Source organism: Ipomoea nil, unplaced genomic scaffold (genome assembly GCF_001879475.1).
Source record: "Ipomoea nil cultivar Tokyo-kokei standard unplaced genomic scaffold, Asagao_1.1 scaffold1421, whole genome shotgun sequence".
NCBI classification, from domain to species: domain Eukaryota; kingdom Viridiplantae; phylum Streptophyta; class Magnoliopsida; order Solanales; family Convolvulaceae; genus Ipomoea; species Ipomoea nil.
Window position 1 is genome coordinate 2,356,289 of NW_017617849.1, and position 12,432 is coordinate 2,368,720.

At 34.2% G+C, this 12,432-nt stretch overlaps 2 protein-coding genes across 2 annotated transcripts; one reads left to right on the forward strand and one right to left on the reverse strand.

The window, feature by feature from the left end:
• Nucleotides 1-3,826: 3,826 nt before the first annotated feature.
• LOC109188383 lies at nucleotides 3,827-8,116 on the forward strand. The gene is made up of 6 exons (XM_019339032.1): nucleotides 3,827-3,948; nucleotides 5,535-6,401; nucleotides 6,588-6,985; nucleotides 7,111-7,212; nucleotides 7,330-7,497; nucleotides 7,709-8,116. Exons 2-6 carry the CDS (start codon nucleotides 5,564-5,566, stop codon nucleotides 7,853-7,855), a joined length of 1,653 nt encoding a protein of 550 aa, XP_019194577.1. The 5' UTR covers nucleotides 3,827-3,948; nucleotides 5,535-5,563; the 3' UTR covers nucleotides 7,856-8,116.
• Nucleotides 8,117-9,378: 1,262 nt separating this feature from the next.
• LOC109188397 (ras-related protein Rab11B) lies at nucleotides 9,379-11,748 on the reverse strand. Its single transcript, XM_019339058.1, has 2 exons — nucleotides 11,287-11,748; nucleotides 9,379-10,146 (listed from the first exon to the last, which is right to left on the reverse strand). Exons 1-2 carry the CDS (start codon nucleotides 11,511-11,513, stop codon nucleotides 9,714-9,716), a joined length of 660 nt encoding a protein of 219 aa, XP_019194603.1. The 5' UTR covers nucleotides 11,514-11,748; the 3' UTR covers nucleotides 9,379-9,713.
• Between the last annotated feature and the right edge of the window lie 684 nt (nucleotides 11,749-12,432).

Genomic DNA, 12,432 nt, shown 5'->3' on the forward strand with positions numbered 1-12,432 from the left:
TTTTGGTTCCTGACAAAAAGACATTTAAAATAATTAGTAATATGCTCTTTGATGATAGTGGGATCGGAAGTCCACTCACCGTTAACTTTAAGCATGGTGACCCTAGAACGGTTCCTACGAACTAAAGTTGCCCGATTAGATAACGTCTTCCTTTAAAGGAAACATGTGTATTTTTTTATAGTGCTGAGACTGGTAAAATATTAATAGCAATTTGAGTTGAAATTCGTTATAATCTTAAGAAATCTAAGCTATAACGCTCCTAATACATTGAGAGGTATCAAATAAAGTTTTTTAAAAAATGTGAGTGTCACACGACTCGAACTTGTTAACATGTACCCTTTCATTGTTGTGCTTGATTTTCAAAATTATTTTTGTAATATTCAAAAAGAATTAGCTTCCACCATATCAGAAAGAATGCATGAAAAATAAAAAATTTCAAAGCAGAGGTTATTAACAGTGACATATAAAGAACCAAATATTTGCACTCTTTTATTATTGTTAGTTGCAGTATTATTAGACACATGTTGAAATGTAAGAAGTGACTACTTTACATCTTTAGACTTGAATTTTAAAAGCAATTTAAAATATATATTATAAACTTATACACAACCACACTTTCAGAAAACGAGACAATAGCATTTTGACCATTTTGGCCACACCAATAAATGGGACAAATAGCTTCGAGCTTCCAATAGACAAAACCAACAAATCACAATCACAATATAAATATTAAAGTATATACAATATACTTATAAACCAAAATATAAATTAGAGTTCACATTGAAAACGAAAATACAGAAGAACAGAAAACATATTGAGAAGCTAAGACCAAAAATCATATATGGCAAAATAGGGCAACAAAAAATCATTTTGATTCTGGACACACTAATAAAACAGAAATTGGAGACACTATTACACGACATTGACTTACACAATCTGAGTTTAAATGAAGTAATAACAAGTAAAAGAGATGGTTAACAATATACTTTATGAGCTTATCTCTATAGTCGAAGTTGAAGACTTGAAAACATGAAGTTTGGGGCTTCTACTAGTTCGTTGTTCACAATAATCACCAATTCATCACTTCACCACTTTTAGAGTCTTTTAGGCTATACAACAACTGAGTGAGTTACAAAAGTAAGGGCTAGGCCAAACTTCCACTCACACTTTGAGATACTAAGAGAGAATTGATAGTTGAGATGGAGAAATGTCATATAACGACAATTGAGGTCAAATGATATACACATGGAAAACTTATGGAATTGTATATTATAACTTTATTGCACAACTCTTTAATTACTCTTCGACTACATCAATAAGCCTATTATAATCATGTCACTTTTAACAAAAAAAAAAAAAAAGAAAAAGTTATTTTTTTACTGACTCATCAATATCGGATTAAAGGATACTTAATTTATTTTAATATGAAAATTATTATGACATAATTTTTATTCTTGATTATAATTATCTACAATAATACTCATATTTACTACTATTTTTATTACAAATTGAAAAATACTCATTTGAATTATATTGAGAATAATCATTTTTTATTTTATACTCCGTATTAATTAACGTTGATATTTAAAAATTGTACTAAGTATTTACTTATTTTAATGTGTGTGTGCGCGCGCGCGCTCAAGTAAACATGTAAGGATTGATATGATCAATCCATTTGAGTAGATCAACTATTGATGATTGTTGCAAAATTTGATCAATCCATTTGAGAATGTTAGTTTTATAAATATTAAAACTTGAAAATTTACAATAATTATAAAATTGACCACACACACATACACACACAAATGACAAAACCTTATATCAACTCGCTCTCATTTTGGACAAAAACCACCCATTATATGATCGATCGAATATTCAGCTTATGTCATCTTTCTAAGTTTGAGTTGGTCGAGTTTGGTGGGTCAATCAAGTTATACACCTGCCTAGTTGGGATGCATTGGACTCTTTTGATCAATTAAGTTGTATAGACACAAAAAAAAAAAATTAAAAAAAAAATTCTCATTTCACATACCCAAAATATAATTGCTAATCAAGGGAGCTAATATCAATCCTTGAAATTGGTGGTCAAGTGGGGTGGAACCTTACTCTCATGCCTAAAGATTATAAATTCGATTATTGGCAACACCTTCTTGGTTGAACCCATGTCATCACATAAAGTCTTCATAGTATCTTCCAAAAAAAAAAAAAAGGACCAATATTACAATTTAATTTCTTGTATTAAATATTATATTGAATGGTTTTAAAATAAAATATTATTTTAAAAAATCACTATTTAACAATCACTTAAGGTCTAATGTTTTATTGTTGCATAAGGTTTAAAAAATGAACTCGTCTTGAAAGAGGTAGTCGAGTAAGTAAAACATAATTTTTGAACTTGAATGTCATGAGTTGGATTCTTACCAACATCATTTTAGTCGAACTTATCGCTTAACATGAATAAGGTTTACCTAGTGCATGCTTTCAAGATGAATTTTACAAAGCACCATGTTTACTAGTGGCATTTTTATAAACATAATTATATATATAGTTATTTATAAAAACGTCACCACGTACACCTTTATATATTTATAATAATTGGCAATATGTGATTTAACATTGTAACACTTTTCATCAAATCAATATTATTTGTGATATATAGATGTGATAATTATTATTAATTATTGATTATTTGTGAGATTAAATGATCTCAACACAAGTTAATTAAACAAAGTGATATAAAATGACATAAAATACCTATCATAAAATATTTAATTAATAAAATAGTATCCAGTTATAAAAATATTGTCCGTATTTATTTAAGTAAATTATTTGCAACATGATTCTTAATTACACGGTTTCTTGAAATAATAGACAAGAATGGCTCATTGGTCCCATTCTGCCTATTGATAATTAATAATAAGTCGATAAAAACAAAACTAATAAAAATTATTAAAAAAGAGAAAAGAACTAATGATTGAACATGCTAATGGCATTCATGAACATGCATTTAAATTAAATAATTTAATCTTCAGACACCATGAAATATTCAAAAGTAGATAAGTTGTATATCCACACCGTATTATTTGAGGAGATGAGATTATATCTCTCCATTTATTTCTAAAATGTGAATAAAAGATACTAAAAAATCAATATTTTATAACGTAAATTTCTGTTACAATGAATAACGTAACGTTATCTGTAATCATTAAAGTTGCTTCGATAAGATAATTGGTAATGAAATTGATCAGCTCACATGGCATCTTTGACTATTCGTCATACTAATAAATATAAGTTTTGAATGTAACGTCGTAACGTTTATTTTTTAGTGTCAGTTACGATTTTCTTTTAAAGGCTATCTGATATATATGTGTGAGAAAATAGTAAAATATTAGTTGTTAGTTGAATGTTGAAAGTTAGAAGTTATGTGGTGATAGAGCGTTATTAAGTGAAATTTTAACAGTTAGGTGGTAATCAAGCACATGTTAGAAGTTAGGTGGTGATTAAGCGCCATTAAGTGAAATATTAGAAACAGGTGGTCATTAAGTTATTTGTGATGAATGGTCAGTGAAAAATTAAAAACTTTTTTCAAATATAAAACTAGTTTCAAAATAAGAGTTTCAAAACTCAAAAGAGAAGATTATATTGGAAACAGTAAAATATTTTGAGTCAACATACCATTAGTGCCTAATCTAATAAGGGTTTATCCGGAAATTAAACAATCCAAGTATTGGACCTTAATGACGTAAGCAAAACTGCCACGTAGCAGTTGAGGATAAAATTAAAAGAAAGAAATAAAATAGAGCATTTGCAAAAGCTCCATTTTTACAGGTTATTTTTCATTTAACCTTTCGCTCTATCTCTCTTCCTTCTCTCTCTACAAAATTTTTGGAGAGATTTTTCTCCCTGCTTGCCTTTCTGGGGTCTCTTCATCTGATCAACCTCAATTTGGTTAGTTTTTCTTCCTTTCTAAACCATTTCTAGAAATGATTGCGTTTTTTTCTAGAGTTGTTTTCCTGAATTTTACATTTATGATTATGCAGACATGTGTATGTTGTAACTGTATATGTATGTGTTTATCCCTGTGAAAATGCATGCATTAGGGTTTCAAATGGAGTAGCTTTTCTGAGTATTTCTTGGATTGCAGTTTTGATGATCATTGATCATAATTTTCTGATAAAATTAGGGATTTTTTTCTGCTTTTGTTGGGATTTATGTAGGGGCTTGCGGATAATTTATTTCAGTTTCTGGCCGGGGAGAAATAGTTGGTTATACCTTGGAGGGCAATCAATTGTTGATGGTAAAAAGGTGACGTTTTAATTCCCCAGCCTTGTGCCATCGCTTTTCATTTTCCTATCTAGCTGTTTTATCATTTCTCATTTCTTGAGTCCTGACGTCTGTTTCAGTTGCATGTGAATTCTGAATATGACGAATATTCAAAGATGCCTTTTTTTGTGCTTCTGTTTTGTTTTTTCAAGAACTCATTAAAAATGAAACTTTTCTAAAATGGCCTATTAAAAGAGAACAAGATGATATCTAAATTGATCCAAAATATTACCTCCTCATGAGTTGCTTGTAAGAGCTATGAAAATCGATGATATACCCATGTTGGAAAATTTTGATTACCATCTTTCCTTACATTTCGCTGCTGACAAGCGAACTAAAAGGAATTAATTTTTTAAACAAGCTATCGATAACAATTTAAAAGTCAAAGAAATTTTCCAGATGTGTTGATGATTTAAGATTATTCCTTTCTAGTTGCTGTGAAATGGATATTTCTTGGAACTATTTTTTTTTTTCTCCTGTTATCTGCTTTCAATTGGTGGTAATTATTATAGGTCCATTGGACTGTCTTGTTCTTTTAAGAATTGAGGTACAATCATCATTGATAGATTTGACTAGACAACCTGCTCTACAGGTCCTGATCCAGTCTCCAGAACCCTGCTTAGTTGGACAAACTCTTTGGTTTACAAGTTAGAATTATATATAGTACTGTGTATGTTTGATAAAGTTTTTCCATATCAAATAGTCATACACAAATCTGAATGTACACAACTCAATCTATTATTTCCTGATATTTGGAGAGCATAGATTAATTTCATGTCATGAATGGAGGTTGTATCTTGAGATGCGATTCTTGTGGTTTCCTAAATGCGAGGATGCTTAAGGGGAGAATCAAATAATTTGTATTATGTAGTTTTTGTTCTTCATGAATGCTTCCAATGTTCCATGCTAACACTCCTGGATTTTTCTTCTTTGATATATCTACATTTGTGTTTATCCATTCCTCATGTGATCATACTGCGTAAAAATTCCTTAATCATACAACTCTGTACTTTCCTTATCGGTGCATGAATATCTTATCTTCTCTTTTTCTTTCCTTTTTCTGTATTTTTGTTGCCCATTCACATATACCTTTAATAATACTTAGTGTAAATTGTCTGTATATGGAATAAATATGAATTTCCTTACGCTGATGCCTTGTCAGAAATAGTGGGTTGACATTGTTCCACTAATTGATTCTTTTCTCTGAGCAGGCATCATCCAAAGCATTATATTTGTCAACATGGGGCAAAGGAATACACCATATAATAATAGTCATATGATGACTGATCTGGAAGCTGATCAGCGAGGACAAATCCATCCCTACGGGAATGTTACAGCTTTTCCCCAACCTAATGTCCATTCACTATTACCAGTACGAGTGTCAGGAAATGCTGGTAATGGCTTCTTGCATCCTTTGCCGGAACATCACAACAACACTTTGTTTTATGGGATGACACAGTACAATAGAACTATTCCTCAGCATCCTGCTGCAAATCTTGACCCAGCTCTTGCTACATCTTCTAATCATCATGATCCCTACATGGCTGCACCGTCTGCTACCAGAGATTTCCTTATTCCAGTAAATCATGGAACGCATGATCAGTTCTCATTTTCAAGCAATCATGGCATGGTTGGAATTCAGACAGCTAGTCATGGAATAAGCAATCCTTATGTGGATGGTGTCAGAGGCTCATTCAAGATAAAGAGTGCTGAAGGAATCCATCAGAATCTGCATTACCATCATGCTATGGTGGGTTCTAGTTCTTCTGTTGCCCCAGTGATTGCAAGAGCACATGAATCTGATGCTTCTTTGATGAATGCCACACCTATGCTACCTGATCATGGTGACTCATCATCAGCTATTGAAGACGTATCCCAGAGAAGTGTGAGGAACGGACCTCTCGTAAGTGGTCCGGATTCTGTTGCAGCACAAGGCACTAATCATTTTGTTCATGGAAACTATGCGGGTGCCTTTCAGTTGCGTGGTAATCCTTGGTCAGACATGCAATTCAACAATAATACTGGTGAGGGTGAAACTTGGTCGTGGAATCAGGCTGTTCATTTGCCTTACATGCATGGTAATTTCTGTTGCTCTTGAAAATCTATATTTTTGGATCTTCTATAGTTCTGTCTTAATTTTATTTGTTTGCTAAGCATTGTCTTTGTTTCTTTTTATTTTAATATTTCAATATAACAAAAGTTAAAATTATTGGCAGTGCACACTGATAGCTTCCTTCTTTTACTTTTTCTTGGGGATACTACAGGTAGTATGGCTGGGCCCATTGAGACTGGAAACATGGGTGGTATACAAGGTTATCAAGTAAGAGGGGGCAATGGGAGCTTGACTAGCTTTATGCATCCTCCCATTCCTCTAGGGCATTCAAATGTTCATCACCACCCACAATCTGTGCAAGGGATGAGAGGCCATAATATTAATTTCCCTCCAATGATGGCAGCATCTTCAAGCAGACACTCAACAAATCCACCATTAAGCAGTAACATAAATCCTTTCCCAGGTGTTGTAGAGACAGGTACTAGTTATATGGGAGCGTTTGTACCGGCTGGTGTTAGACTATACAGGCCACTTCGTAGAGGCTTCATGGTTGAGACAAATAACGTTTGGCATCGCAATATTCCTAACCTGAGGTTTATGCCAGAAGATGTAATGTCTGCTGTTTCTATGTCTTATTCTTATACTTTTGACACACACTCACACACAGACATGCACATTTGCCTGGCTTAATGAAGCACAGTATGAGAATGATTATCGTGGGTGAATCTATGTAGGGAGTGACCATGTTAGAGATTCCTGGCTACTACAATGGCATAGGGGATTCTGCTGATCAGCACAGTGATATGCGTATGGATATAGATCACATGTCTTATGAGGTAAAGAAATGAGTAACTGTAGCATGGGCTTGCTATATATTTTATCAGTTTATGAGTGTAAGAGTGTTACTTCTGGATGGCTAATTGTGCAAAGCAATGTGAATGATAATCTTCTAGGAGCTTCTTGCACTGGGTGAGCAGATTGGCAGTGTAACTACTGGGTTGTCAGAAGAATTCATTACAAGCCATTTGAAAACAAAACCATTCACCTCCTCAAAAACATCACCCGTTTCCAAGGGTGCAGAATGTTCGGATCAAAATACTGATTTCTGTGTCATATGCCAGGTATTTATCAACTCTTGCCCGCACTTAACAAGATTATGATTTGAAGTGGAATGAACTTATATGACTTCGTTAGTGTTCAGATTTTACCCGAATAAAAAAAAATTTTGGGCTTCTGAAATGAAGCAGTTCTCTCTTCCTATATGGCTATATGTATTTGTATTTCTTTTGTTTCTGATGCTCTTCAACACGTTCCCCCTCCCCCTCGTTTCAGAATGATTACAAGGACCAAGAAAGTATTGGAACAGTTGAGTGTGGCCATGCGTATCATGTAGACTGCATAAAGAAGTGGCTGGTTGTGAAGAACAGTTGTCCCATCTGCAAATCAACAGCAATGCCAACGGAGCAGAAAGATTTGTGAATTGAAGTTCGACAATTAGTGCGACTTCTTCTGAAAGTAGATTACCTTTTATAGTAGTATATCTAAGTATTTATTACATCCAGAGGGAACATTTTGTCAAACTGTAAAATGTCTATATTTTGTATATACTTTGGCCATCTAGCAGGCAAACCTGTTTCAAAACTATTTTGGCGGGCTGGCCTTAAATCTCTCATCCGGAACTGTACAGACAACAGAACAATGATTTTTGTTTTATAAGACATTGAAGAATAGTTAGCTGTATGAAACAGTGCAAAGGAGATAACAGACTAGGAATATGCTGCGCTATGTGTTTGATAAATGCTGCATTATATTCTTAACTGTATTCCATTTCCAATTTCCAGTTATGAGATTGATTGCATAGAATCTAAGATTATAGGGGATAGATTTATACTTTTTTCCTTATTTAGGGCCTCTTAGTATGTATATATGGTGGTGTGTTCTTTTCTCTCAATACACAAAACATATTCCTCTTTAATTAACTTACATGGTATTAGCGCTATTGTCATTGTTATTATTAGAGTTAATGCCATATAGGGTCCTCCAAGTAGACTAGTTTTATCACGTTTAGTCATAAACTTTTAAATCTGTGGTCCCTCAACTTTTACATTTTTTCATCCGTGATCTAAGTTAACCACCCATAGTCCTTCAATTTTCCAAATTTAACCAGCCATGATCCTGTACTGTTCCAATTTTATCGGATGTCCCCGAAGAGACAACCAACCATGGTCCTCCTTGAAGGATACGTTGATTGAGTAGGATCTAAGGAAGATGAAAGATATATGATTGGATATTGTGTCTTCAATGGTGGAAATCTAATTTAATGGAGGAGTAAAAATAGAATGTTATGTCACAATTAAGTGTAGAATCAAGATACAAGATTACGACACAATTTGCATTTTGAGGTAATATGGATGTATCATTTTCTGAATGAAGCATGGTTCAAAACTCCTATTACTACAAAGTTATGGTATGAAAATCAAGTTGCTTATCATATTGCATCCAATCTTGTCTTTCATAAAAAAACCAAACACATTGAACTTGATTACCATTTTGTTCGTGAAAAAATATAACAAGACAGAACAACTTGGAGAGCTTTTCACAAAGGCATAAACAAGACTCAAATTAATTATTTATGTAACAAGTTGGACAAGAAAGTATTATGAGGTGTAAATAGATTAATCTCTATAGAATTAGGGATTACTCAAATTTAGGAATATGAGTGCATGATTATAGGAATAGCTCTTTCCTTGTTTAGGACCTCTTAGAATGTATGTAGTGGTGTACTCTTCTCTCAATACAAAAAGAACATTCCCTCTTCTATTAACTTATATTATTATTAACTTATATTATTAATCTCTTTGACTCTCCTTGAGGGAATGTCACAGGATCGAACCACAACGATGGAGTATTAACTCTTTGAACTATAATTGATTGAGAAAGTATATTGAACAGATACAACATTGTATTAGAGTTGATAGGAAGCATGTTTTTGGGCATTGATGCAAACAAACTAAAAGACCATGTTTCAAATGCAATGCACGTTGAAAATAGTTGCCACAATGTATAAAGCTAGTCAGAGGCTCGAAAAAGAGGCGGTGAATGAGCAGATATACAAATGAAACAATACACAAATGGAGTAAAATGCTTAAGCAGACATCATCCACTGCAAAAGGGATTGAGACTATGCTGCAATTCTCTATGAAGTGCAAAACTACATTTCACAAGCAGTTCAAAAAAACATAATCATAATAATAAGGCAACTACATCAGATGTATTAACTGGAAGTAGCTGAGTGTTTGGAGTTTGAGCTAGAGGGCAATAATGCAGACCTGTAAATTCAGACAGAGCAGCAATTAACTTTCTTTACAGCTGAAACATCATCCTTCCCTCCCACGCTTATGGTTTGCCCCTTTGGCAAGGCTGCCGGGTCATCCCCAACCTCAAGTGCTTTCCGACTGATCACATGGTATATCTGGGTTAGCACCTCTGTGAAGGCGTTCTCAACGTTCAGGGACTCGAGAGCCGATGTTTCCATGAAAAAGGTGCTCTCCCTTTCAGCAAAGGCCGTCGCATCCTCAGTTGAAACAGCGCGCAAGTGGCGCAAATCCGCCTTATTTCCCACCAGCATTATCACAATGTTCTGGTCTGTGTGATCTCTAAGCTCTTTTAACCATCTAGCAACGTTTTCAAATGTGACATGACGGGTAACATCATATACAAGCAATGCACCAACAGCCCCTCGGTAGTATGCACTTGTAATGGCACGGTACCTTTTGCCCCAATCGAAACAGAAAAAAGACAAGAATCTGGTCATTCTCCATGTATATAGTAATGAAACCCTAGTATTTGGTAGCTCAATAATATTAGATTTGCAAAATGAGACATGATTTCTACAAGCCAAGTGCAGGTTCATGTTTAATGATAAAACAAATGAAAATTTTAGGATTGTGGCAACAAAAGCAAGACCAACTAAAGAGAATAGCAGCACAAATTTCAGGACATTTGAGAGATAGAAGGAATACTAAAACATCAAATTTTGAGACAGTATTTTAGAAAAGCAACAACATATTTTTAGGAAATTTGAGAATAGAAGTCAAAGACCTTAAATTACAGACTGAGAACAATCGAAAGGCGAAGTCTCTTGCATATTTGGCAAATCATAAAAACTAGCAAACTACAAGCAAATTTTTCTTCATTTGGTAGATAATCTGTTCATTGGATTTGGATGGGAAAGACCAGATCACTGCTACACATTTTGGCATGTAAAAAGTAGTATAAAGAACATCATATTCCTGCAGAACATGACCACCCAATAACCTAAGTTTCTTAATTTCTTTGGGAATCCAATTTAACACTCAGAAACCTTCCAAAGATGCAATCTTTTAATTAAGAAAACACATAGTTACTTGCTTCTTTAAAACATTTGTTAAGGTGGAAAATTTGTATCACCCAGAAACCTTCCAAAAATGCAGTCTTTTAGTTAAGAAAACACATAAGTTGTTTCTTAAAAACATGTGTTAAGGTGGAAAATTTTGCAGCTTAATGAACTACTACAGAATTTGCATCCAAAAGTCAAGACATCAACCGGGGGCACTGTACATAGCCAAAACAACATCGAAATTCAAGATTCCCACCTAAACAGTCTACTTCTAAATCTAACAAAGTTATCAATTTATCACCATTTCCAGATCGAACAACATAAAACATTACTCCGTATAACATAATCAAACCTACTACAACATTCCAAAATCCAAATGCACAAGAACCCTAGCTTTACAATCACTAGATTCAAACCGCAAAAACCCAAATTTCCAGCTCATCTCACAAATTCAACTCCCCGGCAGCGGCACAGCTACAAAATTACAAGCGAGCGAGTGTAGAGAAAGAGAGAGAGAAACACAAGACGGTACCTTTCCTGGCCGGCGGTGTCCCAAATCTGAGCCTTGACGACCTTGTCGTCGACCCGGATGCTGCGGGTGGCGAACTCGACGCCAATGGTGGACTTTGACTCGAGGTTAAACTCGTTCCGAGTGAATCTCGAGAGCAGATTGGACTTGCCGACACCGGAGTCGCCTATGAGCACCACCTTGCAGAGGTAATCATAGTCATCATCAGCTCTACTGTAGCCGCCAGCCATCTCTATACGCAGATACAAATACAGTAAAGTATTATGTATATATATGAATGATCAAAAATTTGCAGAGAGTAAAAAGATCCGTTCCTTAGAACAGTGGAGCAGACGTTAAATATTTTCTAAATTTGGGATTAATAAAAGTAGGCGCAATAGAATTTCACGCGTATAGTGTGATTTTTGGGGTAAAGTCGAGCCGAGCGGAGCGGAGCCGTAAACGTGAGCTGTCGCCGCGACACAAGGCCGAGTCAGCAGCCTTTGCTCAGGTCATATTTAGTCTATATTTAGAGAATTTTGAGGTTGCTGTAATAATAATAATATTCCGTAATAATTACTAAATTTAGAGATTGGTGACCTAATTAAAGAGGTCTATTTTATTGGGATGATAATAAAGTCGTAGTTTAATAGTACAAGTCTATTCCTAAATAAAAATCAATGGATACGAACCATTGACATGAATAATAATGCCTATTCATTGCGACGAGACAGAGAGCAGTTAAGTTCTATATCGTAATTACACTTAAATCATACTCCGTAATTATGTATTAAGCTTATGATGATACTTAAACCCAACCCCTTTGTAATAGGTATTGGTAGTAATATAAATTAGGGATGTCAATTTAGCCCGAATCCGATGGGCCAATCCGAAAAAAATAGAAACCGACAGGACTATGGTCCGAACGGGCTAGCCCGATAAAACACATTAGCCCGACAAGCTCGAAACCGATTAGCCCGATGCCCGATAGGACTAGCCCGAAATTAAAAGGGCTAGCTCAACAATCTGAACTATTGAAAACTATTCTTTATTATAGAAGTGATGTGAAACCTAACATATATGAAATAAATATTATACTTTAAAATAAATAAATATATATATATATATATATATATATATATATATATATATATATATATATATATATAA

Excerpts from the sequence above, each read along its gene's own strand:
- LOC109188383 (XM_019339032.1), top strand. The coding sequence starts at position 5,564 with ATGGGGCAAAGGAATACACCATATAATAATAGTCATATGATGACTGAT. Across the intron at positions 6,986-7,110 it reads TGAGGTTTATGCCAGAAGAT|GGAGTGACCATGTTAGAGAT; the intron begins GTAATGTCTGCT and ends GAATCTATGTAG. Across the intron at positions 7,213-7,329 it reads TAGATCACATGTCTTATGAG|GAGCTTCTTGCACTGGGTGA; the intron begins GTAAAGAAATGA and ends ATAATCTTCTAG.
- LOC109188397 (XM_019339058.1), bottom strand. The coding sequence starts at position 11,513 with ATGGCTGGCGGCTACAGTAGAGCTGATGATGACTATGATTACCTCTGC. Across the intron at positions 10,147-11,286 it reads GACACCGCCGGCCAGGAAAG|GTACCGTGCCATTACAAGTG; the intron begins GTACCGTCTTGT and ends TTGGGGCAAAAG.